The sequence below is a fragment of the Procambarus clarkii genome, chromosome 92 (assembly GCF_040958095.1).
Source record: "Procambarus clarkii isolate CNS0578487 chromosome 92, FALCON_Pclarkii_2.0, whole genome shotgun sequence".
Classification (NCBI taxonomy): Eukaryota; Metazoa; Arthropoda; class Malacostraca; order Decapoda; family Cambaridae; genus Procambarus; species Procambarus clarkii.
In genome coordinates, this window is record NC_091241.1 from 3,955,886 (window position 1) to 3,983,689 (window position 27,804).

At 43.4% G+C, this 27,804-nt stretch overlaps 1 protein-coding gene across 3 annotated transcripts in view; it reads left to right on the forward strand.

Annotated features, from left to right (window-relative positions):
- Positions 1–27,804, forward strand: part of LOC123775150 (nucleosome-remodeling factor subunit NURF301) — a 98,738-nt gene that overhangs the window by 15,916 nt on the left and 55,018 nt on the right. For all 3 annotated transcript variants that reach the window (XM_045770073.2, XM_069319168.1, XM_069319169.1), the window contains exons 5-11: positions 2,505–2,587; positions 3,433–3,841; positions 8,905–9,084; positions 9,734–9,965; positions 13,146–13,275; positions 16,977–17,295; positions 26,354–26,550. In XM_045770073.2, coding sequence (XP_045626029.2) covers positions 2,505–2,587; positions 3,433–3,841; positions 8,905–9,084; positions 9,734–9,965; positions 13,146–13,275; positions 16,977–17,295; positions 26,354–26,550 — 1,550 coding nt within the window. The remainder of the gene's footprint in view (positions 1–2,504; positions 2,588–3,432; positions 3,842–8,904; positions 9,085–9,733; positions 9,966–13,145; positions 13,276–16,976; positions 17,296–26,353; positions 26,551–27,804) is intronic.

Below are 27,804 nucleotides of genomic sequence, written 5' to 3' on the forward strand. Positions count from 1 at the left end.
ACATAGAGCACATAGAGGTGTCTAGAGACGAAGCGGGAAAATGCTCAAGGAGCTAAATAACAACAAAGCAGTTGGTCCAGATGGAGTTTCACCATGGGTTCTGAGAGAATGTGCACCTGAGCTCAGCATTCCACTTCAACTGATTTTTCAGGCATCCCTGTTTACAGGAGTTGTAGCTGATGTGTGGAAAAAGGCTAACATAGTTCCAATCTACAAAAGTGGAAGCAGGGAAGACCCCCTTAATTATAGACCGGTTTCATTGACAAGTGTAATAGTCAAAATATTGGAAAAAATAATTAAAACTAAATGGGTAGAACACCTGGAGAGAAATGATATATCAGACAGACAGTATGGTTTTCGAACTGGAAGATCCTGTGTAACGAACTTACTCAGTTTTTATGATCGAGCCACAGAGATTTTACAGGAAAGAGATGGTTGGGTTGACTGCATCTATCTGGACCTAAAAAAGGCTTTCGACAGAGTTCCCCATAAGAGGTTGTTCTGGAAACTGGAACATATTGGAGGGATGACAGGTAAGCTACTAACATGGATGAAAAATTTCCTGACAGAAAAATGAGGGCCGTAATCAGAGGCAAGGTATCAGATTGGAGGAATGTCACGAGTGGAGTACCACAGGGTTCAGTTCTTGCACCAGTGATGTTTATTGTCTACATAAATGATCTACCAGTTGGTATACAGAATTATATGAACATGTTTGCTGATGATGCTAAGATAATAGGAAGGATAAGAAACTTATCATGCCCTTCAAGATGACCTGGACAAAATAAGTATATGCAGCACCACTTGGCAAATGGAATTTAATGTTAATAAATGCCATGTTATGGAATGCAGAATAGGAGAACATAGACCTCACACAACCTATATATTATGTGAGAAATTTTTAAAGAATTCTGATAAAGAAAGAGATCTAGGGGTGGTTCTAGATAGAAAACTATCACCTGAGGACCACATAAAGAATATTGTGCGAGGAGCCTATGCCACGCTTTCTAACTTCAGAATTGCTTTTAAATACATGGATGGCGATATACTAAAGAAATTGTTCACGACTTTTGTTAGGCCAAAGCTAGAATATGCAGCGGTTGTGTGGTGCCCATATCTTAAGAAGCACATCAACAAACTGGAAAAGGTGCAAAGACATGCTACTAAGTGGCTCCCAGAACTGAAGGGCAAGAGCTACAAGGAGAGGTTAGAGGCATTAAATATGCCAAAACTAGAAGACAAGAAAGAGGTGATATGATCACTACGTAGAAAATATTAACAGGAATTGATAAAATCGATAGGGAAGATTTCCTGAGACCTGGAACTTCAAGAACAAAAGGTCATAGATTTAAACTAGCTAAACACAGATGCCGAAGAAATATAAGAAAATTCACTTTCACAAACAGAGTGGTAGACGGTTGGAACAAGTTAAGTGAGAAGGTGGAGGAGGCCAAGACCGTCAGTAGTTTCAAAGCGTTATATGACAAAGATTGCTGGGACGACGGGACACCACGAGCATAGCTCTCATCCTGTAACTACATTATGGGAATTATGGGAATGTTCAAATCCAGGGATCCCACAATAGTGCTAATAGTATTTAAATCACTGGTGCTGTCCCATCTTGAGTATTGGTCAGTACTCGCTTCCCCTTTCAGAGCAGGGGAGATTTCTGAAATAGAGGGAATACAGAGAACATATACAGCACGCATAAACTCGATAAAGCACCTAAATTATTGGGAACGTCGCAAAGCTCTCAAAATGTACTCTCTGGAAAGGAAACGAGAAACTGTTCAACTTTGCACAGTAAAATAACAACATACTAGAGTAAAAGGTATGGAAGGAAATGCAGAATAGAACCAGTGAGGAGTAGAGGTGCCATAGGCAGAAAGAGCACTGTCTGAACATCGGAGGTCTACAACTGTTCAGTACCCTCCAAACAAGCATTAGAAATATTGTCAGATCAAAGATGGAAGTCTTAAAGAAGTATTTACATACGTTCTTGCAAGATGTGCCAAACCAACAAGCCGGTTGTAGGGATATGTGGACCACTCCAAGCCACCAATAACAAATTATCACAGGTCAAGTCTGGCCCCAGGCCTGGCTCGGGGAATATAAGAACTCTCGAAACCCTCTCCATGTATGCTCCAGGTATGTTGCTGCTCCTCATGTGTCAGGAAGGCCAAAGGTCAGGGACATTATATTTGTTAATATTTTCTTTGTCCTCTTTTTCAAAAGCAATTAGGCTCTTAGACTACAGCTTTTTCATGGGTGAGGTATAGTATGATGATTTTACTGGCTATTATCACCACTTTTTCTGTTTCCTGTGTGTGTCCATATTTTAAGAATGCTGTATCATAAATCTTTTTATCTTGAGATATGTCTGGCATAGGTGCTAGGAATACCTTCCTCGATTGGCAATGATCTAATCATACCTTGTTTATGATAAACATAAATTTTGTTACTACATTTCTTGAATTTAAAAGCAGGTAATGTCTCTTTCTCAGATGAAGTGAGCAAGAGGATAGTGGAGCGGAAAAAGCAGAAGCTAAAAACAGAGCAAGAAGGATTAGACCAGCTAATTGAAGAGGTAGAGTAATACAATAGTACTGTATCACTTTTGACTTCTCACATTAAACTGGATCACTTTAGACTTACCTTGGCATCTTACATGAGTTATTTAATATTTGCAATATATCTTAACACTTTGTTGCTCTGGGCGCGCGAGCGCTGCACTATCCTAGGTGGGTTTGGGCATTCCTCGGGAGCGCGCGGTAATTCTGAAAAGTGTATACTGTACTCTTTTCAACTTTCTTACCTCAATTCTCATCCAAGGTTTTTTAATTTGGTATTGTGTTTGCAATTGAATTCTCTAGAGGACTAAAGAAAGGCATATAAAGTCCTAAAGCCCGGCGTATCATCCGCAACAAATAGAGAAAGTGAGAGCGTGTTACTTCACTTTGGTCACTTCAATTCTCGTCCTAGGTCTTTCATTTTGGTGAAAAATGTTGATACCAATGAATGGTATCAACATTTCCTCGCTTCACCATGGCCATAGTAAGGCACATAAGTTTAGTTTTAAAATTTCTCTGTAATTAGGGAATACATTTTAACAATATTAAAAGTTAAAAAAAAATATATATATTCTTGTTCACAGAGCAGTTGTCATGGAAATTCAGCTGAGCAGTACAGGGGTTAAGGGTTCATGCAGAATGATTTGTGTACACTCCACATGCCATGATTCATAAATTCTAAAATTTGTTGCTAAAGTTTTGTCTGTACACGTAGACTTAACATTAGTCAGTCACTTTACTAGTAGATATAATGCATCTTACAGAAAATACATCATTGCTGCAAATCTCACAGCAGATTTTTGCCTATTTGATTATTTCGGGTAAATAATTCTTATTATAGGTGAAATTTACTTTCTAACAGATCAAAGAAGAAGATATAAAATGTGAAGTTGAAGAAGTAGATGAGGAAAAGATAAAGATAAAGTCTGAAGGACATGTTTCCAGCTTAGATCCTGTTACGGGAGAAATGTTGGACACCTTGAGTAACTCGGCTGCACTCTCCACTCTGAATTCTTCCCCAAAAATAAATAATGAAGTAAAGGAAGAGATTGATATAAAAGAGGAAGACATTGAAAGTGAGGAGAAAAATAAAGACAGTGGCATCAAGACGAGAACGAAAACAGGAACACTCATCCCAAAGCAGTTTGCTGTGGACGACCTGAGACGGCGACTGCCTGTGGAGGGGGACAGCAAAGAGGATATTAAGAAAGAAACAGATGATGATGTCCAAAAGCTTACTCAAAGCAAGTTAGCCCAGCTGCAAAGTAATGGTTAGTTGTTTTTCAAATCTGATTAAACTGTTTTCATTGTTTTGTTGAGTTCTCCATGTTGTCATGGATGTTAATTACAAACCACAGTTGTTTTGTGTGTACTGTGCATCTAATATATATAATTACCAATTTACAGTTGTAGTAATAGATCTCTGCTTGTCATGTCTTACCTTTTTGTAGGGGAAGCCCCTTGAGGGTTCCCTGACATTATCACTGATTCAGTGCCATACTACTAGGTGCCATCAGGCGTGGAGTTCTTATTGGCCTACCGACGACCACAAGCCAAAACCTGGCCTCCTTCAGAGGTGTAAAGGGAGTGGTGACAATATGAACACTTTTACATTTAAAGTTAATCTTGTCTGCCACCAACAGGGAAGCACCCAGAAAGTCAGTGAAATCAAACAAAATATTACATGGTTAGAATAAGACCGCAACCTCAAAAATTTTCAAAAGAACTCCTCCAGCACTGAAAACAAACTCCCAAAATTTGGTGAAACTAACGCAAGCTAGTTTTCCTCATTTTTTTACCCTCGTTTTGGGGGAGGAGGGAGGCAGACTGGGTCAGCCGGCCTGCTCCACCCTCGGTTTTTATTCTGGTGTTGAGGGAGAGCCGGGTGACTTGGTGTTTGCTCGAGCAACTTTGTGGAAGCCTGAACTTTGCCCTTCTGGTTTACCTGTTGGGTAGGGTTTGGCTTTGAAGGCTGTTCTGGTTTCTTTGGAGCAGCCCCTTTCGCCTCTCTCGCGATCACTGGGTGTGGACTCTGGGGCTCTGTGCTGGCTGCTGTGTCACCAGGTTCTGCTTCGGGTTTTTCGTGGTTCCTTTCCCTGGCACCATCCACTGCCTCGCTCAACATGTTCATGGATGCTTCTGCTCTTTCTTGGGACTTTTTGACCAGGGTCACTGGTGCCCTCCCTTTTGTCGAGCACACAGTACTGTGCAAAAGTTTGTGGCAGTGTGACAGGTGCTGCAGAGAGCTCGAATTCCTCTGGGATCCGTCATCCGTATCCATTCAGACTGTTTCTCCCGTGGTTCATTGACTAAACCAGAATGGGGGGGTTTCTTGTGTTTGGGGCTGGTCGCTTCGAGTAGCTCGTCTAATGAGTTCTTGGGGGTTTGAATTTCAGTGACGTTCATGTCCAGGGAGTGGCCAATGTTCTGGCCAACATTCTGTCTCGGTTCCTCTCTCCATAGAATGACCGTCGACACCACTTCCTTCCTTCCTTTGGCTTTTCTGGATGTTCAGGTACCAAGACATCGTTCTCTTTGTGTCAGTGTGGTCTCAGTGTCTACCCCTTTATGCAGTGCCATTTCCCAACTGCGAGCCCCTTGCAGTGAACACTTTATGGCTCAACTGGTCGAGATTGGAGGGTTCCTTTACCTCTTTCCACCTGGTCCATCTGTTGCTCTGGGTGCTGGCACAGCTGGTGTCTTACAGGGGGAGAATAATGATTCTTCTGGCTCCTTGGTGGCCAGCCTTGGTTTTAGACACTGCTTGTTTGGCGTCCGAACCCGGGCGTTTTTCTGCAGGTCCGCCTCTTTCAGAGGGGCCAGGTGAATGTTGTACTTCACTGGTTTGGCCTTCTCTTCTGCTCTACGAGTCTGGAGTTTTTGATGCATATTTATCATTGCATGGTGAACACGTGGCTGGTTTAATGGTGTCCCACCTGCAGTATTCTTCCCAGCATCAGTATGAAGTATATTGGCGGTCTTCTCACCATTTTCTATCACTTAGTCGTCGTTCTTCGGTTTCTGAGCGGGTGGTTTTGTCCTTTCTTGAGCGACGTCTTATGCAGAATACTGTTGCCTCATATTGTGCGGCTTTGGCAGAACTACGCTGGCTTGCGCTCTGGGTTGACACCTCTTCAGCCCCAATTTCATAAACTTTCTTGCACTTTATTTTACCTTCGCCCTGCTCAAGCACTGCCTGAGCCGGCCTGGTCTCTTGACAGAGTTTTTAACTTTTTTTTTTCTTCAGCTCAGTTTATGGTGGCTCCCTTGGTCTGGGATTGTATTTTGAAGGCTATTTATTTGCTTTCTTGGTCTTTGGTTTTTGAGTGAGTGAGCTTCATGCTTTTCTCTTGTGATGGGGGTTTTGTTCTTGTGGCCCTTGTGGACATGGTCCACATTTTGTGGACCATGTCCACAAGAGAGTCTGAACTTCGCCATACTGGTTGGCCCGGGTTAGGTCTGGCTTTTGTGTCTGTTCTGGTTCCTTCGGGGATGTCCCTTCCACCTCTTTCGCAATCGCAGGGTTCGGCCTGCAGGGGCATTGCGTCGTTTGCTACGTCGCCGGCTTCCTCTTCAGGTTTTTCAGGGTTCAGTGTCTTGGTGCCTACCCGAGCCTTTGCTTGATGTGTTCATCAAGCCTCTCGGCTGGGGTTAAAGTGATCAGTGTTTACCAGGCCGGCCAGGGGCGGCAGGTTCCATCTTTCCGTAGGCTTCACAGCACGGTGTGGGAGTTTGCGAAGGTTTGGCTGTTGTTTCGGAGGGTTCGGATCGCTCTGGGATCAATGATCCGGCTTCTTTCGGATTGTTATCCAAATTGTTCATTGTTTAAACTGAGGGGATTCTCTTCAGTCCACGGCTCTTTGGTGCTGGTCGCTTTGAGTGACTCATCTGCTGGATTCTCTGGTTTTGACTCTCTGTGCAGTTCATGTCCTTGGAGTGTCCAATGTCCTGGAGGACGGTCTGTCTCGGAAGACAGACGGAATGTCCACGGAATGGACGGTCGACGCCGACTCCTCCAGTTGAACGTACTGGACGTACGGGTTCCGGAGGTGGACCTCTTCATGTCAGCGTGGTCTCGGCATCTTGATGTGCGCGTGGCAGCCGCCTTCAGGATAAGTCTCCCTTTTTTGTCTTTGGTTAGGTAGCTCCAGGGAGCTGATGGGGCTCTCCACAGAAAGCCAGCATTGAATGTAATGAAACACCATTTTCTGGGTGAGCCCCAGAGGCTCCTTGGCACCCTCCCTCCCTCCCTCCCTTCGGTCGGCGGTTTTGTTTTCCTTTTGATTCTTAGCCTCCGATCTGGGGTTGAGTTGCTGGCTCAGTCTGGGGCTTCCCCCTCCCCCTCCCAGGTGGGGGGAGTTTGCATGGAAGAGCGACATGACGACGTGGAGTGACGGTTGCTTGTTTCCCTGGGAATTGAGGGAGTTCTACCTCTCTGTTTTGCTTTCGGTTGTATTTTTCTTAACATGTGGGGTCTGTTTTGTTATGTCTACTTTTCTGGGGTGCCTAACCCTGGTTAATGGTAGATAAGGTTAACCACAGGGGGGGGGTTCCCGGGCCATTGTTTCCTGCACCTCTCTGAGGGGGGGGGCATGTTCTGGCTAGTGGTCTCCGGTAGGCAGAACTCCATTGACTATTGCCCTGGTCTAAAGATTGAATATTAGCCCGATAGCTCCAGGGAGCCTCCGGGGCTCACCCAAAAAATGGCATTTCATTACATTCAATGCTGCGATTTTTGCTACTGGCTCCTTCTCTGCCGGAGATTGGGTCAGTTGGCCTCCAGAGGGGTCCTTGTGTCATTGAGGGTTTGTTGGCTCAGCAAGGGGTGCTGCATCTGTTGTCGGGTGGCGGCTTATGCCAAACCCTTTGTGCTGGTGGTTCTGCTTTGGTGATTATCTTGTGGGTTGTTCTTGTCTCCTGAGTCATCTGTTCCAAGGCTTTTCCTTCTTGGATCATCTGCAGTGTTTCTTCATTGCCAGGTTGTGGTCTTTGCTCGTGCCTGTAGGGTTTGGAGGTTTGCCATTTTCTTGGCTGTCCTCTCGACCCTGTCCTAGGCTATTGTTCAAGGGTGGAGTTTTTGGTTGCCCAAGGTTTGGGCAGCCTTGTTTTCCTGTTTTGAGAGCATGGCTCTTTTTTTGTTTTGGTCTTGCTCGCATTTTTGACTGTGCAATTCTCCTCACATCTACCATAGAACTGAAGACTGCCACCAACTGATCCTGAGGTACCAACTCCATCCAACCAAAGGAGCGAGGGAAGGTGGGGCAAACGAACTGGGGCTAGTTTTGAAAATTTTTGATCATCCGTTTACGTTGTTGGGGAGTTCTATTGGCAGTTCATAATGCATGCTATGATCTTTACTACAGCCATCTGTGGTTTGTTTTTATCTTGCTGACTTTCTGGGTACCTTTCCCGGTGGTGGCATAAATAAATAAATGGCACTTCTCTCTGCTTGTCTGTGAGTGGGGGGGGGGGGGGGGGGGCAGGCTCTGGCTCTTGGTCTCTGGTGGGCAAAATTGGGGGGGGGGGCAGGCTCTGGCTCTTGGTCTCTGGTGGGCAAAATAGAACTATGCAAGTGATGCGAACCAGTAGATGGGTCACTAGATGGGTAGACACTATGAGTCATAGTAGTTCTTGGGACCCACCGGACCTCACCCAGATATTAGCATTTTATTATAGTCTGTGCTAGTTTTTTGTTGTATATTTTAAGAATTGCAAGTAGTGGTGACTCATAACTGAGATTATTGTACATTCCTTGGGTTTAGGATAAAATGAAGGCAGTAGGAAAACATTGCAATTTTACAGTGGAGGAAGCTTGGTGAAAATAGCTACTATCCTTCACATATTTATGGAGAAGAGTTCTTTGGTACTGTTTATAGTAAACTATTTTGTTGTTTTTGTTTTTCATGTTAAATAAAAGGTAAGTTAGTGTTAAAAATTTTACATCACATTTCCTTAAGTACATGAAATCAAGAATATACAGCAGGGACTCATTCCATATCCTCATAGTAACTATTCCATGAGCCTTCAGAAACTGTTACCTTTGGAAATGTGTAGGCCCCACTGTACAGTAATATGAAAATTATCATAATTCTTTAGTTTCTAATTTGTTCTAGTGCTCATTAACATCCAGATATATAAAATAATCATTCTTCCAGCAGCATATTTGCAGTTTGATGTGTTTGAAGGTGTAATTAGAATTCTGACTGTCTGTTCGCTAGTCAGTCTTTTGAGGGATGAGGGGTGGGGGTGGTCTGCTGGAGGACATTTCATTGTGTATTGTATATATATTTAAAAGTATATACTGTACATGTATAAGTATTGTATTCCCCCTCAGCACATCTGTACCGACTTGGATGTGATGGAAAATTCAAAAATTACGTGAACCAGTATTCATCGAACACACTGGCTCTCAACAAGTTGCAGCACAATGAGGAAAGGGACAAGAAAAGACATCTTTCTCACAAGTTCAGTCTTACTCCCAATGCTGAATTCAAGTGGAATGGAGTTATATATGGTAAGTTTCTTCTCTTTATAATAAAATATGATCCAGTGTTTTCTACACTGACAACTTTCCTGACTGTGTGGGAGCAAGTTCACGTATCCTGGTAGATGGCTATGACAACAGGGAATGTTTTGAGGGAATTACGTTACACATTCTTATGTTCTGCGTTAATGTAATGTGCAAGGATATTACTGAACCATCTGTTGTGTGTGCAGAGATATAACTGAACCATCTGTTGTGTGTGCAGGGATATTACTGAACCATCTGTTGTGTGCAGGGCCAGATTTACTCATAATCAATACTGGTGGTAAGTGAGTGATATTCAATGCTGGTGGTAAATGAGTGAAATGGGCTTGAAGCAGAAATTTTGGAAGTTACCTCGATTCACTCAATTTACAACTTCAAAAGCGAATATGACAGCATTAGAATGCTGAAAAGTGTAATGAAAGCTAGGTAAGCAGTTGGGCATGACTGTTCTTGCTGGATGGGTAAACTGTCATTTTAGTTGAGATGCCATGTGCAGCAAGGCTATGGTATGAATTTTGCAACTTTGTTATAAGCAGATGATGATCTATGGAAACATTCTATTTGGAATGTCTAGTGTAGCATTAACTCTCTGATATTTTAGTTTAGAATTGTAAACAAATTTGTTTTCACACAGGCAATAAAGAATCTCTCATATCTACACTTCGCCATACACTCTTGGCTTTAGAGCAGAATGTCTCTGTTCATCTGTTCCACCCACACTGGCCCAACATTCGCAAGGCTTGGAATGTTGCTGTGATGTCTTCAACCGAGTCCCGTCATTTCTCACGTGTTCTCATGTGGTTGGTGGCTTGCATTAAACCTGTGGTCCTCAATCCTGTGTGGCATGATTCTTTGGGTCATGTTAGGTAAGTTAATTTAACTTTTATTAAGTGAAACAGTAATATTATTAAATTTAATTTAAATTTTTTTTTTATTGGACAATGGTGTAAAACCCATTGTTTTATGCCATTTCTATGGGGAGCCCCATTGGCTCCCTGAAGCTATTTGAACTGATATGTGCTATATTAGTTTGGGGTCATCAGTCACAGGATTTCTTATGCCTACTGGGAACCACGAGCCAGGACCTGGACTCCTGAGAGAGGCGCAGGGAGCAATGGCCTATGAGCACTTTACATTTAACCCTTGTATGGCGCCTGGCTATTTAGCATGTCACTCACAGGCGCATACCAAAAAAAAAAAAAAAAAAAAAAAAATCTTCTAAACCTGTTAATTTGTGTTCACTGATCATGGGAAAAATAATAAAAAAATCGTAAGTGGCATATATTGCCCGCTGTAGGACGGGGAAGTCTGGCAAAAAACAGGCGCTGACTCAGCGTGCGTCCCAGGCGGTCTGTTGCTCGCCAGGTGTCAGGCCGGAGTTGCCACAAAGAGATAATTACCTAATTATTTCAATGTCTCTGATTGATTTTTCATAGTTTTTTTGCTGTAATATTATTCAATAGTGTGTAGTGTGATATATTTATATAATAAAATGAGTGAATCATCGCTGTACTAAAAAATATGGTGTGCATATTGTTGATTCAATTATGTTCATTCAATTATGTTCATCAAACAGTGAACAAATACTTGTCGGTTATTACACTACATACACAGGTTATATATAAGTATCTGCATGTTTTGTTCACCATAACGAACCACTAAGTTGCTATTATGAGTCAAAAAGTAACGAGGAGTGACCGCCACACACCAGTCAGCCACTCACTCCCTCCCTCAACACCTCACTCGCCCACATTCTCCTCCCTCCATACTGTTTTTGCTTTTATTCACTATTTACAGGCATTATATACTGTATAAGTATCTACATTCATGTTCACCATAACGAACCACTAAGTTGGCATGCTGAGTGGTAGTGTCAGTGGCAGCCCGCCATTGGCTGCTACTTCCTCCCTCCCTCAAGTCACCTGACTCGCCCACATTCTCCTCCTACAATACTGTTTTTGCTTTTATTCACTATATACAGATTCTATATATAAGTATCTACATTCGTGTTCACCATAACGAATCACTAAGTTGGTATGCTTAGTGGCAGTGGCAATGGCAGCCAGTGGCAGCCCGCCACTGGCTGCCACTCCCTCACCTCACCTGACTTGCCACCATTCTCTTCCCACCATATTGTTTTTGCGTATTGTGTTCTGTTTTGACCTACAGAACACCAGCATCAATTGTAATGAAACACCATTTTCTGGGTGAGCTCCGGAGTCTCCCCCGTTCCCTCCCTCCCTCCGGTTGGCAGTTTTTCACATTGTGTTTGATGATCAGTTTCAGAACTGAATGCTGTAGCAGCCAGTGTGGGTGGTCTGGGCACCTCCCTTCCCTTCCCCTTCCTTGGGGGGGGGGGGGGCCTGTGCAGACCATCGGTACGATGGCAATAGTGAGTGACGTTTTGATAATGACCCTGGTCGATGGCAGACATCCAATGCTTCCAAATACATGGAGGTTTCCATAGGCCATTACTCCTCGTTCCTCTCTGAGGGGGGCCAGGTTCTAACTTGTGGTCCCCGGTAGGCAAGAACTACAATCGACTGATGCCACAGTCTCATACATACATATTCATTATGGGGAGCCTCCAGGGCTTACCCAGAAAATGGCGTTTCATTACATTCAACGCTGGTTTTTTAAGTTATGTGTTTCTTCACCATCCAGCCTGCTCACTCTCATGGTCTTTCTTAGTCTTTGGATCAGGTTCTGGCCTTTCTTTCATCTACTTGGTTCTCAATTGATACATTGGCCTGAGATCTGTTTTATAATGCCTTGCTTTTGTTGGCTCTTGCTTCTGGGTGTTGGTTGGTAGATCTTCATGCTCTTCTTTTGGAATTGGGGTTCCTTTTTTATTGGCCTTGGTAGGTGTTTTTTCATCTGCAGGTTTCCCCCTTTTCTGGCTAAGAATGAGAGAGCTTGCTTCCAGAAGGCTCTCTTGGTTTGTTCAGTCATGGGTACCTCATTTGTTTTGCCCAGTTGCTGTGCTGTGGTTGCTGTTATTTTTGCACCACTCAAAATGTTCTGGGTAACATGTTTGTTGAACAGGTGTCCTTGGTTCCTTGTTTCAAGTTCCGTTTGCCTCAATTCGTGTGCAGTGTCAAGTTCGGCCAGCACGCGATCTACCTTCGGGTCCATGATTTTCAGAAGTTTATGACTTTATCCAGTGTGTTTTCTTAAATGTCTTGGTCTTTCAGAGTGTTGGTGGGATGATATCTTGTTAATGTGTCAGGTATCCACCAGGTTTGTGTGGCGTTGTGTAGGGTTACCCGGAATTAAATCCCCTTTCTTTCAGCTCTTGGCTAACTTCACATAAAGGTTGATAATAAAAATTTCAGATTATGCATGAAGAGGATGTGTTTTTTAAATTTACGGGAAAGAGGTGGAGACCCTCGTCTACAGAGCTTAGAGTGACTTAGTAGTATGTCAAGTTGCTGTAGCTCCTAATTTTTCTGACTTGGGAGTGATATTTCCTGTCTTGTGCTTTGTGAACAGTACTCTCTTGATTTTGACCACATACCTCTTGTTTTTGGAGATTCTAAATTACGTGTACATGAATTTCTCCTTTTCCAACTCTGGCATCATGCATTTCTTGACCATCTAGGTTCTCTCAGCCTCCATCAGTGTTGATTTTATGATTTACTTTCCTTATGAGCCTTAGCAACTTCAGCAAATGTTTTGTTTTGTATTGCTTCTCATTGCTCAAGCCAAATTCTCTACCTGATTCTCATTTCTGTTGACCTTGTTAGCTGCTAGTTGTCTTTCCTTCTTCTGTCTGTAATCTGTCTTATAACCTGTATCCTATGGATATTTATCTCCCATTTCCATCTATTTTCTCAATTCTTCTATTTCTCCCTTTTAAGTGGAGTGCATCAGTCTTGGCGAAATTGGTTATTAGGTGTTTATAACCGTCCAGTTGCTGGGGGAGGCATGTCCCTCCCTGGAGGCTTGTCTAACCTAGACATCACCTTGGAAGGAGGTTTCTGGTTAAAGGGAGTAGAACAATCTCATAAACATATTGATGGTAGTTCTATGCCTGTCTTTTTCAGATTTAACAGAGTGACTGCTTTAGAAAGAGAAGAGAAGAAAAAACAGGAGAAGAGAGACAAGAAAGAGTCTGATCAAGAAGAACCAAAACCAATGACCATCATAAAGTACACTCTTGGCCTCAAACATCAGGTATTATGACGGCTGTTTGTTCACTCACTTTCACCTACACCCATGTATAGCCAGGGTAACTCTTAGTTCACATTCACCCATGTATAGCCAGGGTAACTCTTGGTTCACATACACCCATGTATAGCCAGGGTAACATTACTTTGATCCTGTAGAGCAATATTTGAGTTGATAATGGACTCAGAATCGACCTAGTCAATATAACTTATGCTGAAAGACCTTTTGCCACAAACAAATTGCTGTTTCTTTCGAGTATTGCTTTTAACATCACTATTGTTTCTAGCAGTGAGGGAACTCTGATGACCTTAACAGCTAATCACATCTTGTCCCTGCCATAACCCACTGTTATCTGATGGCAATGTGTCTTCATAATCTAAGGTCCATTCCACTTCATCCACATGATATTGTTAAGGCTTAGCTAAAACATTAGCAGTCTGGCCCCCTCACTGTAGGGCTAAACATAAATGTTGTGAGATTCAGGGCCTTGCTCCTTGCTGCCTAAAATGTTTATAGTACTCTTTTTAAGGAAAAAAAGTTCAGTTCTGGCTTCAGTAGAAGCCTCAGGAAATCCTTGATACCTGGTTACCTGGTTGATTGGATTCTGGGAGTTCTTCTACCCCCCAAGCCCGGCCCGAGGCCAGGTTTGACTTGTGAGAGTTTGGTCTACCAGGCTGTTGCTTGGAATGGCCCGCAGGCCCACATACTCACCACAGCCCGATTGGTCTGGCAGTCCTCGCAGAAAACTGTCTTGTTTTCTCTTGACAATGTCCACGGTTGTCCCGGCAATATTTCTTATAGTTGCTGGGAGGATGTTGAACAACCGTGGACCTCTGATATTTATAGTGTTCTCTAATTGTGCCTATGGCACCCCTGCTCTTCACTGGTTCTGTTCTTCATTTTCTTCTATATCGTTCACTCCATTATGTTGTTATTTTACGGTGTAGATTTGGGACCTAGCCCTCCAGTGTTTTCCATGTGTATTTTGTGTGTTCAGAAGAACTCCAGGTTGCAATCCTTATTTCCATGTTGTGGTCTAGTCCCTAACGTGTGTGCATGGGAACACCCACCACATAGGTTCGAATCCCTCATCACTGCTCCTACGGATTTTCTCATTGATTCAGTCACATTAGTGTGATTACTCTCTGAGTACTCTTTTTGCTATGTAAAAGGTTCGGGTCCTGGCTACTAGCTGGTCTGCGTGTCTGCTCGTCAGGGATGTGGCTCTTTCCCAGCTGGCTGGGTTCGGGTTCCTGATGAATTGGAGGAAGTCCCATCTGGTTCCATCTTGGGTTCGGACTTTGCTGGGCCTCGTGTGGGATTCTCGAACTGCATCCATTTCTCTTCCTCCTGTGGCTTTGTTCCGACTGCAGTCCCGTTATCTACTTTTTTTTAAGGGGGCCCTGGGTCACTCAGAGGTTGCTCGAGCAGCTGTGTGAGAGCCTGAACTTTGCCTTGCTTGTTTTCCCGCTACGCAGGGTCTGATTGGGTTTAACCTCCAGGATCCTTGCATTGGTTGCTGTATCTCCATCTTCATCTTCGGGTTTCTTGGGGTTCGGTGCCTTAGCGCCTTCCCCTTCCTTCGCTCGATGTGTTCACGGATGCCTCGTCTCTTGACTGGAGTTTTGGGACCAGTGCTCACCAGGCCAACCAGGGGCATTGCACTACGTCCTTCCAGTGGGCTCACGGCATAGTGTGGGAGTTTGTGGCTGTGTGGCAGGCGCTACGGCGGATTCGGTTGCCTTGGGGCTTAGTGATTCAGTTTCATTTGGACTGTTTTGTGATTCATTGTTTCAACCAGGCAGTGTGTCTGCGGTCCATGGCTGTTTGGGGCTATTCGCTTTGGGTAGCTCTTCTGCTGAGTTCTCGGGGTTTAACTCTCCTCGCCATTCATATTCAGGGAGAAACTGCTTGCACATTGGCCAAACACGAGGGTTTTACAGCGGCTCCACCTCTATCAGCAAATCGGACCGGTGAGGTACCTTGCTGGTTTGGCTTACTCTTCCACACTTCGCATCCGAGTTTTCTGACACGGGTATATCACCATTTGTATGGTGATCAGGTGGGGGGGGGGGGTTGCGCAGACAGATGCGCGGCGTTTGTGATGACGTCATACTTGTTTCCTTGGTTTTGATTGGGGAGTTCTGTTGCTAGTTTGGCTTTTGTTTTGCAATTTATTTGATCAGCAGTAGTTTGTTTTGGAATTCCTACCTTTCTTAGTGCCTGACCTGGTAGATGGCAGACAAAGACTGCTTCCAATTACACAGGGGTGTCTTTAGGCCATTGCTCCTTGTGCCTCTCTTGAGGGGGCCAGGTTCTAACTCTGGTCCCTGGTGGGCCTAGTACTCCTTCGATTGACTGTTGCCATGGTCTAATATATACACATCAGCCTGGTATAGCTCCGGGGAGCCTTCGGGTCTCACCTAGAAAATGGAGTTTCATTACATTCAATGTTTTTTTTTTTTTGGGGGTGGGGGTTATATCTATAAATCTGGTGTCAGAATACTATCAAATGAATGTTGTAGAGATTAAATGGAAGAATAGTGTTTTGATAATAGATTATGCATAACATAATACTATGACTTCCAATGATGTGTGTCTGTTATGTTTACCAGTTTTGTCTGTCTATGCTACTCCTTCTAGTGCTGTACCTCTCTGCTACACCTCACAGTGTTGTACCTCTCTGCTACACCTCACAGTGCTGTACCTCTCTGCTCCACCTCACAGTGCTGTACCTCTCTGCTCCACCTCACAGTGCTGTACCTCTCTGCTCCACCTCACAGTGCTGTACCTCTCTGCTACACCTCACAGTGCTGTACCTCTCTGCTCCACCTCACAGTGTTGTACCTCTCTGCTACACCTCACAGTGCTGTACCTCTCTGCTACATCTCACAGTGTTGTACCTCTCTGCTTCACCTCACAGTGCTGTACCTCTCTGCTACACCTCACAGTGTTGTACCTCTCTGCTTCACCTCACAGTGCTGTACCTCTCTGCTACACCTCACAGTGTTGTACCTCTCTGCTACACCTCACAGTGTTGTACCTCTCTGCTACACCTCACAGTGCTGTACCTCTGCTACACCTCAGTGTTGTACCTCTCTGCTACACCTCACAGTGCTGTACCAGTATGCTACGGCTCCCAGTACTCTCCCTCTGTGCTACAGCTCCCAGTACTCTCCCTCTGTGCTACAGCTCCCAGTACTCTCCCTCTGTGCTACAGCTCCCAGTACTCTCCCTCTATGCTACAGCTCAAAGTACTCTCCCTCTATGCTACAGCTCCCAGTACTCTCCCTCTATGCTACAGCTCCCAGTACTCTCCCTCTATGCTACAGCTCCCAGTACTCTCCCTCTATGCTACAGCTCCCAGTACTCTCCCTCTATGCTACAGCTCCCAGTACTCTCCCTCTATGCTACAGCTCCCAGTACTCTCCCTCTATGCTACAGCTCCCAGTACTCTCCCTCTATGCTACAGCTCCCAGTACTCTCCCTCACTGCTATGGCTCCAAGTGCCAATCTTCTATGCTGCACCTCCCTGCATTGCTCCTTTATGCTGTACCTCCCGGTTCTTTGCTAATTCCCACAAAGTTGTTTTATTTTCTAAAATTTATACTTGCATTTTATTCTTCCTTGTTCATAGTTGCTCCCATATTATAGATTATAGGTTTATGAAAGTCGAGCATTTGCTGATGCAAATTATTTGTCTTTAGGTTTGGAAGCTGAAAGGTGAGGAGTATCGTGTACACGGAATGTGGGGATGGCAGTGGTTGTCTGCTCATAGACGTGCCCCGCACACGCCCATGTCGAGCGTTGGACTCCGTGCAGGAGGCGACAAATACATGGTGCCTATTAAGGGCGCTTCTGGTCTCAGGAGCCTCTCTGTCAACCCAGCCATCTACAAACAACTGGCCTCTAAAACTCCGTCTTTGAGACCATCTCTTCTTTCCCCCAAACAGTGTGCATTACTCGTGGATTCCAGAAATGTGCCAACTGAAGAAAAAAAGAATGAAATTATTATAGCAAGCTCAAGTAAGAATAAATATAATAGGTTTTCTGAATTTTGATAATGATGCTCTAATGTTTAGCACTCAATGTTGCTTATTTCAGTAACTGTTCATTATATTTTTGTATTAATGCTCAAATAATGGGTTTAAAAGCCCTAGTTACCAGACATGCTAAGTAAATGGGGGATGGAGGGCAGTTTTTTTATTAATGGTTAATTTGAGAAGCATTAAATAGGGACACAGATAATGTAGGTCCCACTGTGTAAACATTTTACATAGCATTGAACAAGTGGGCTAAGGTATTGGTTCACTTAGATACTGAAAATGGGAACAACCACACTTTGCATGTGTTAGTACTTTCCAAACAACATATGAAATATTACATGTATTGTTTATATATGCACTGCAGCCTTTTAATAGAAATTGTAGCACAAAAGTCAAGTTAACACATTCCTCGGCCCGGCGTGCCACCCGCATCACACCGCAAGGTAGGCTGGGCGTTGCCGGTGAGCACACAACCCAATATTTAACTCTTTCACTCACAATGTTTATACTTATTAATAAGAATAATAAAAAATTAATGGATGATGGCGCCGACGTCATGCCCCGAACTGTGTGTATTGTTTTGATGACTGCGATAAATGTCATCAAGATGTTAGTGTTAATGGTACCATGACTGGAATAAATTTGCACTAACCCTGCACATGAAAAGTTTTAAGAGGGACAACAAAAACACCATCATGTACAAATATGAAATTGAAACAGATAATGGGCAAGGATGGACTGAAGTGTCATTTCTTTAATCCATATATTTAATGTGTAGGCATTCTCTTAATAAAATTTCAGTGCACCAAAATCCGTTAGTCAAATCTAATGCATCTTGCAATTCCAGCAAGTGTGAAAAATCCCTATAATTATGAACAACTCCACAAGGGCCATGATGAGGATTCGAACCTGTGTCCGAGAGCATCCCAGACACTGCCTCATACATAGACTGAGCTACGACATGGTCAAAGCATCTGGGATGCTCTCGGATGCAGATTCGAACCCTCGTCACGGCCCTTGTGGATTTGTTCATTTGATGCATCATGCAATTGTGATTTCTGTGTGCCCTATAATTATCTTGAAAATTTATGACAAGTACAATCTTTATTTTTTTCTTCAGTGGTGAAGAGAGGAAACCAAACCCCATGTGTTTGACTTTGCTTGAACAAACCCGGCTATGATGAGATTCTGCAATGTCTGAACATGATCATGTTTAGTTTCAATTATTCATAATACAAAAATTTACAGCTACATAACTTTGTTCGTTTAAGACATGGCTGTGCGAACCCATCGTTATGCATTCTGGTTAACAATAAACCTGACCTTAACAAAAACTAAATTAAATAATTTACAGTGCATAAAAACTTTAAAACAAACTCGAATACAGTGCAAAATACTATTTTACAAATTATGTTTTAGAACAATAGTATTTAATAATATACCAGATGCAGAATGCAGTCAAAAATTAATTTGTCATCATACACTGTGTTATTACTATAGAGTTTAGTGGTAATTCAAGCATTGATAAAATATGTAAAAAATATATACACAGTAATGCAACAAAATATTAGAAATATTTTATCATCAAACCATGACTCATAAAATATACACAAAACTATTAAGGGGAGCAAATTTTTAAAGAAATATTTGAAAATAATCAAAATTGCTCTTCCTGTTTGCAAAGCTTATTTAGGTAGTTCAGGTTGGCCTATTAGGTATGACATGTGTTTTCTACATTCAATAATCTGAATAATATGGGGTTCACCTCCATTTGAGCTATGCAGACACATGGAGAGCTAAGCTGCTGGACATGCCAACGAGAAACTTTCTAAGACAACACATCAAGGGACCAACAAGAATGGGAAGGGAAGATGAACCAGCTTTTTTTCTGATATTTACCATAAATGAGTTGGATATAAGAGAAGTCAAGTTGGAAGCACCCTTGGGAATGAGTGATCACAGTGTATTGATCTTTGAGTACCTGGTAGAGCTAGGATTTATCTTCCCCCCCACCCCCCCCAAAAAAAAGAACTAGGAAACAAAGGGCTGGCATACCAAAAGGGAAATTATGAGGAAATGAGAAAATTCCTAAGGGATATACCACGGGACACAGAACTCGGAACCAAGTTTGTACAAGACATGGACTGTCACCCAAAAGTGTCAGGAGGTAGTAAACAGGTTTATCCTGGCCCAAAAGGAAAAAAGCAAAAGAAAAATCTGTGGTTTAATAGGGTATGTATGGAAGGAAAGGAACTGAACAAAAGGGCATGGAGGAACTTCCAAAATAACAGAACACCAGAAAGCAGAGATATATACCAGAGAACCAGGAATGAGTATGTTAGTGTGAGAAGAGAAGCAGAGAGAGATACCAGAGAACCAGGAATGAGTATGTTAGTGTGGGAAGAGAAGCAGAAAAAAAAGTATGAAAATGATACAGCAAACAAAGCGAAGACCAACCCAAAGCTACTCCACGTTCACATCAGGAGGAAAACAACAGTGAAAGAACAGGTGATGACATTTACAATGGGTTCTTGGGGTTATCTTGAGATGATTTCGGGGCTTTAGTGTCCCCGCGGCCCGGTCCTCGACCAGGCCTCCACCCCCAGGAAGCAGCCCATGACAGCTGACTAACTCCCAGGTACCTATTTACTGCTAGGTAACAGGGGCATTCAGGGTGAAAGAAACTTTGCCCATTTGTTTCTGCCTCGTGCGGAATCGAACCCGCGCCACAGAATTACGAGTCCTGCGCGCTATCCACCAGGCTACGAGGCCCCTCGTAGGGTGAGGACAGGTACACACAGAATGACACAGGTGTGTGTGAAGAACTCAACAAGAGGTTCCAGGAGGTCTTTCACAATAGTACGAGGAGAGGTCACTGCGTTAGGAGAGGTGGCAGTAAACCAGACGGCCATGGAGGGGTTCGAAATTACAAGAGATAAGTCAAGAGGCCTTTGTTGGATCTGGACATGAGAAAGGCTGTTGGTCCGGACAGAATCTCACCATGGGTAATGAAAGAGTGTAGAGAAGCACTTTGCTTGCCACTCTCCATAGTGTATATTTGGTCACTGGAGATGTAAGACCTTCCAGAAATATGGAAGACAGCTAATGTAGTCCCAATATACAAAAAGGGTGACAGACAAGAGGCACTGAACTACAGGCCAGTGTCCTTAACTTCTATACCATACAAGATGATGGAGAAGATCATGGAAAAAAACCTAGTAACACATCTGGAGGGAAGAGACTTCGTGACAAACCACCAACATGGGTTCAGGGAGAGTAAATCTTGCCTTTCTGGTTTAATAGAATTCTACGACCAGGTAACAAAGATTGAAGTGAGAAATGCATTTTTTTGGACTGCCGGAAAGCCTTTGACATAGTACCCCATAAGAGGCTGGTGCATAAGATAGAGAAACAGGCAGGAGTAACTGGTACAGTGCTCCATTGAATAAGGGAGTACCTAAGCAATAGGAAGCCGAGTTACAGTGAGGGGCGAGATCTCAGATTGACGTGAAGTCACCAGTAGAGTTCCACAGGGCTTTGTACTCGTACCCGTCCTGTTTCTGATAGGCGTAAATGATCTGCCAGAAAGTATAGACTCATTCCTCTCAATGTTTGCTGATGAAGCCAAAATTATGAGAAGGATTAAGACGGGGGAGGACTGCTTGAGGCTTCAAGAAGATTTGGAAAAACTGAAGGAATGGTCGAACAAATGGTTGTTAGTTTAACCCAGGCAAGTGTAATGAAGATAGGTCTAGGGGGCAGGAGGCCAGATACATGGAATCATTTGGGATATGAACTACTACAAGAATCAGAGAGAAAATAAGACTTGGGGGTCAATATCACGCCAGACCTGTCCCATGAAGCCCATGTCAAGAGGATAACATCAGCAGCATATGCCAGGTTGGCCAACATAAGAACTGGCTTAAGAACTTGTGTAAGGAATTATTCAGAACTGTGTATACTACATATGTCAGACCAATCCTGGAGGATGCAGCTCCAGCATGGAGTCCATATCTAGTCAAGCATAAGACTAAACTGGTAAAGGTTCTAAGATTTGCGACCAGACTAGTATCCGAACATAGGGGTATGAGCTATGAGGAGGAGACTACAGGAATTAAACCTCACGTCGCTGGAAGACACAAGAGTTAGGGGGAGACATGATAACCACATACAAGATTCTCAAAGGAATTGATAGAGTAGACAAAGACAGGCTATTTAATACAAGAGGCACACGCACTAGAGGACACAGGTGGAAATTGAGTGCCCAAATGAGCCATAGAGACATTAGAAAGATTTTTTTTAATGTTAGAGTAGTTGACAAATGGAATGCATTAGGAGGTGAGGTGGTGGAGGCAGATTCCATACACAGTTTCAAATGTAGTTATGATAGAACCCAATAGGCTCAGGCAGGACCAAAGAGCCAGAGCTCAACCCTGCAAGCACAACTAGGTGAGTACACACACACACACACACACACACACACACACACACACACACACACACATACATACATACATACATACATACATACACATATATATACATATGTGTGTGTGTTTTGAGGCATGAGTTACGAGGAAAGGCTGTGTGAAATGCACCTCATGTCGCTGGAAGACAGGAGGGCTATGATCACTACCTACAAAATTCTAAGAGGAATCGACAGGACCGATAAAGTTAAATTGTTTAACACAGGTGGTACGCGAATAATGGAACACAAGTGGAAACCGAGTACCCAGTTGAGCCACAGGGATGTTAGAAAGAACTTTTTTAGTGCCAGAGTAGTTAACAGATGGAATGCATTAGGCAGTGATGTGGTGGAGGCAGACTCCAATAATACACATTTTCAGATGTAGATATGATAGAGCCCAGTAGGCTTCAAGGTAATACTGTATATACAAATATAGATTGGATTACGAATAAATTTAGTGAACTTGGAGAATGGGCACGAGATGAAAGCCTAGACATAATAGCACTCACAGAAACAACGCTAGCAAAAATCTTAACAAATGCAGTGTTTCCGCAGGAATACTAAGTAAATTACGAAAGAGAGGGAAGGAAGAGGTAGAGGTGGAGTAGCTCTGCTGATAAGAAAGGACAGGAGTTTTGAAGAGATGGTTGTCCAGGGCTGTGAAGGTTTCAATTACCACATCACAGGTACCATTGCAATTGGCGGACAAAAGTGTATATTAATAGTCATACATAACCCCCCCCACCAAATGACAGAAGATCCAGGCAGCATATGATAGAAACAACATGGCTACTATTAATATAAGAGAGCAGCTTCTGTCGCTAGCAGGAACGGATCCAGACTGCTAATCATGGGAGACTTCAACCACAGTTAGATAGATTGGAAGAACAGAGACCCACATGGAGAGCTAAGCTGCTGGACGAGGCAACAAGAAACTTTCTAACCCAGCACATCAAGGGACCCACAAGAATGAGAGGAGAAGATGAACCAGCCATGCTTGATCTGATATTCACCCTGAATGAGTTGGATATAAGGGAAGTTAAGTTGGATGCCTCCGTGGGATTTAGTGTTCACAGTGTACTGATATTTGAGTACCTGGTAGAGCTAGGAGTAATATCCCCCAACACAACTAGAAAACAAGGGGCTGGCATATCGAAAGGGAAATTATGAAATGAGAAAATTCCTAAAAGAAATACCATGGGACATAGAACTCAGAATTAAGACCGTACAAGACATGAAGGACTATGACACCCAAAGGTGTCAGGAGGCAATAAACAGGTTATCTAGGCTGGGTGCCTGACAGCTGTGTGGACAGCGCTTCGGATTTGTAGTCCTGAAGTTCCGGGTTCGATCCCCGGTGGAGGCGGAGACAAATTGGGCAAAATGTTTTTCACCCTGATGCCCCTGTTACCTAGCAGTAAATAGGTACCTGGGAGTTAGACAGCTGCTATGGGCTGCTTCCTCTGGGGTGTGTAACAAAAAGGAGGCCTGGTCGAGGACCGGGCCGCGGGGATGCTAAGCCCCAAAGTTATGTCAAGATGGGCCCAAAAGGAAAAATAATTAAGCAAAAGGAGAATCCATGGTGTAACCCCCCTGCTGCTTAGCTATTAATAGCCTTCACACTGCCAGGTGCAAGAAATAAAAATATTTCAAAATTAAAAATATTGGAGCTGAAAAATATTATTCAGCTTAATATTTAGAGATATTGTCGCACTAACAGAAACGAACCTTGCAGAAAATATTTTATATGAGGTCGTATTTCTAAGGGCCTACTCTGTTTGGAGACATGACAGGAAAACTAGGAGTGGCTGTGCTGGTGAAAGAACACCTGAAGGTAAGAGAGTTAATTGAAAACCTTCGAGAAATAGACATAATGGCATTGCAGGTCTGGAATCAGGATGATAAACTGATAATTGTAAATGCCTACAGCCCACTAGCAAGCAACACATGGACAAAGGAGGAACTGGATGACAAACGAGAGGGCCTTATAATGGTCATGCGAGAGATTATTGTAAAATCAGATAAAGATAAATCACGATTGTTGGTATCGAGGGACTTCAACTTTAAAGCAATAGACTGGGAGGCCTACGAAGGAAGAACTGAGAACATTTGGACAGGCAGATTAATAAACCTCATTATGGAGACTTTCATGTATCAAAACATCAAGAAGGCCACAAGAATGAAGGAAGGGGATGTTCCATCAATACTGGATCTAATATTCACCAAGAAAGAAGAAGAGATATTTGACATCCAGTACCTTCCTCCCTTGGGAAAGAGTGATCATGTCCTATTGATATTAATTAATTAAGATACTGTGACTGGTTGAGATGGGGGTTACTGTACTGTACCTCTTTTCCTCGATTCAGTCTTGCTCCAGATTCTGGCTTGACTGGAATCTTAGAATGAGAGTGATTCTTCTGTCCCCATAGTGGCTGGCCTAGCCTGGGTTTGAGGCACAGCTCGCTTGGTGTCCGAACCCTGGCATTTTTCAGGGGCTCCGCCCTTATCAGCAGGTTGGATGGGTGAGGTACCTCGCTGCTTCGGCCTTATCTTCCGACTTACGCTTCTGATATTTCTGACACATGTTTATTTCCATTTGAATGGTGATCAGGTGGCTGGTTTGATTGTGTCCCACCTGTGGTCTACTTCTAAAGGACAGTATGAGGTTTCTTGGCGGGCTTTCTGCCATTTTCTTACTCTTTGTCGACTTTCTTCAGCATTAGACAGGATTGTTTGTTCTTTCTCTCTTAGCTTTTTCTGGATCGGCGTCTCATGCCGAAGGCTGTCACTTTTTATTTAGCGGCGTTGGCTGAGCCGCTTCAGCTTGCATTTGAGGTAGATGTCGCTTCTGCCGTTCCGCAAGCTTTCTCGTGCATTTTTTTCACCATCAGCCTGCTCATACGCCACCCGAGCGTGCTTGGTCGTTGGATCGGGTTCTTTAGTCTTTTTCTTCACTTCGGTTTGTGGTGGCCCCTTCTTTTGAAATTGTTTTGGTGTGCTTTGTCCTCTGGGGGTTGGGTTGTGGGGGCTTCATGTTCTCCAGCGCCAGGGGTTTTATTCCTTTGGTCCCGGTGGTCATTTTGTTAGGGTGCAGCCAGCTCCTTCTTTTCTGGCGAAAAATTAAACAGTGGGCTTCCTGAGGGGTCCTTTGCTTGTGGATGTTTGTTTGGTTCGGCCAAGGATGCATCATGTGTTATGTCTGGTAGTGGCTTTGCGCCACTACAATATCTGTGGGCCACAGGTTCTGTTTCGTTAGGTTAGGGTATTGCCTGGGTGGGGGGTGAAAGGCACCCGATAAGCTAACCCCATCATCGGAATAAAAAGCTTTGTCAGTTTCTGCATCATGGCTGGGCCTCCTGTTTTGTACACTTCAGCAGGGATTGCATCTGACCCTGGCACTTTGCCACAGGAAAGCAATTTGATGGCCTTTCTGACTACTACTACAGTGGGAGGTTTATCAAGGTCCAGAGAAATATTGAGTACATATACATTATGCATAAACACAGTAAAACACCCAAATTATTGGAATCGTCTCAAAGCTCTAAAAATGTACTCTCTAGAAAGGTGGCAAGAGAGATATGAAATAATATATACATGGACGGTACTGGAGGACCAAATCCCAAATTTGCACAGTAAAATACAGTGACAACATACTGGAGTGAACGATATGAAAGGAAATGCAGAATAGGGCCAGTGAAAAGTAAAAGTGCCATAGGCACTATCAGAGAACACTATGAACATCAGAGATCCAGGGTTGTTCAATATCCTCCCAGCAAGTAAAACAAATATTGCCAGAACAAAATTGGAGGTGTTGAAATAAAAACTGGATGGTTTTCTGCAAAAAGTGACGGATCAACCAGGCTGTAGTGGATATGCGAGCCTGTGTGCTGTGTGGTGCTCCAAACAACAGCCTCTTGGCCCAAGCTCTCACAAGCCCAGCCTGGCTCTGGGCCGAGCTTGGGTAGAACAGTAACGCCCAATACCTTATCCAGGTACAATCCAGATGTACCATACTGGGTTAAGGGCTCAGCTTTGGTACTTTATGTTCGTCCCTGCACAGAGCTTGTATAGTATATTGAAACTGGCCTCCTGTTTCTACTGAATCGTCATAATCGTTACTACCTTTGCTACCATTGTGTGGTCCTTGCACATCCCAGCTTCTACTTGTACTATACTTTAACCACTCCTCTTCAGAGGGGACCCATTCCTTCTTACTGCCATCTTTTTCCTGCAAGGGTGACTTGTTTGCAAGGTTCTCTGTTCACATTGACGACATATTCTCCTTGTGTTGTTCCTGCTTTTCCCCCATGAAAGGTCCCACTTGGGAAATTTTGCAAAACCCTGACCCACATGGAGAAGGTTTACATTCCCACATACTGTTTTCAAATCATAATCCAATACCATGGGCATTGGAAGTTCCTTGTGTAAGGTTTGTGCTGCCTGGAAGCTTTTATTTTGAATTCAAAATGTTGAAGTTAGAGCTGTCAACAGTAAATAAATTTTGTTTTTTTATTGAATTCATTGAATTTTGGTTAAATATTTCAGTTTAGATTATTTTTGTTTCAAACAGGTGGTCAACAAAAAGTGGAGGTCGGCAAAGTCAATCTGGAGGAGCTAATGGAGGATGGACTCATAAATGTGTCAAGAGCTCTCACATCACGCTCTCGCTTCATCTACCCTAAGGTTGCCAAGACTTCAGTCCTTGATAGCTTACTAAGCCGTCGCATTTCTCTCCGAACTCAAGAAGAAAAGGATCTAGCCAACAAGGTGTGTTAACAGAAACAATTTGTTGGTTTGTTTTCTGTAATTAATGCAAGACTTCCATCAAATGCCTAAATATTTGTACATCTTTGCTCTTTCCTTGGCTCTCGAGTATCTAATGCATACCATACAGTTAATTGTGCTTTCTCATCTCCTCCCCTTTTGACACTTTGATCACCACCATTTATATCACACTTTCACCACTATTTGTACCAGTCTTTTTTGTCACCATTTGTGCCAGTCACTTTCATCACCACCATTTATATAAATTTCAAGTTTTGAGTGAGCAGGCAAATCCTACAGAGGGTGAAGGAGCTTTCTCCCATTGGTACTGCAGCCTCTTGCTGAGTTGCTCTGAATTTAGCTCTCACTCATGGTACACGTCACTAATTGCCAGGAGTTATCAGATAAAGGTGTGATTCCAAGGAACCCACATCTTCACCACATCTGAGATTCTTGATATCCTAGCTGGAATCACCAACATTGCACCAATTGACATAATTGATGATGGCAATGGACTTAAACAATGTAGAGCCTCTACAGTAGCTGTTCACCTCCACCAAACTGGCTGCATTAGAGGTAACCAACCTGATTGCATTACTACCAAGACACCCACTTGCCTGTGAGGACTGTGTTTGTGTGTCGAGTCGGCGCCATCATCTCTGACAAGCCTTTTCCTGATGTTATTGCCAGCATCAACTTTCAGAACCCGATATTGACTGCAGTATCAGCGAAATTCATCTTGATTGAACATTAACATTCTGCTCTGAAGATCAACATCTATTCTCTGGCTGAGGCTACTCATGCTGCTGAAAATGGATTCTGCTGTTTTGGGATCTCTTGCACACCCCACCATGTCAGCAAAGTGGGGTATTTTCTTCTCAAACAGTGTTATAAGTGTTACTAATACAATCACTACACCAAGAAGTGTACACTTTTAGCTATAAAATATAGCATCTGTGCTCAAGATCAGCATTTCAAGGACTGCCAGGCAGCCACCCAATGCTGCATATTGTGTGATGGAGGCCATATTGTCATTTCTGATGAGTGCACCTTCAGACAAACTGAAATTAAGATGTCTGGTGCGTGACAAGCATCTGTGATGACTGACCCAACAAGATGATCTACTGCCTCCTTCAATATCCAAGCAGCTGCTTTCCCAACTTTACTGGGTAGTAGTGCTTCCACACTTCAGTCTACTACTTGGGTTGGAAGTAATAACCAACACCGCATCCACAACGACAGATGCCACCAGCTACG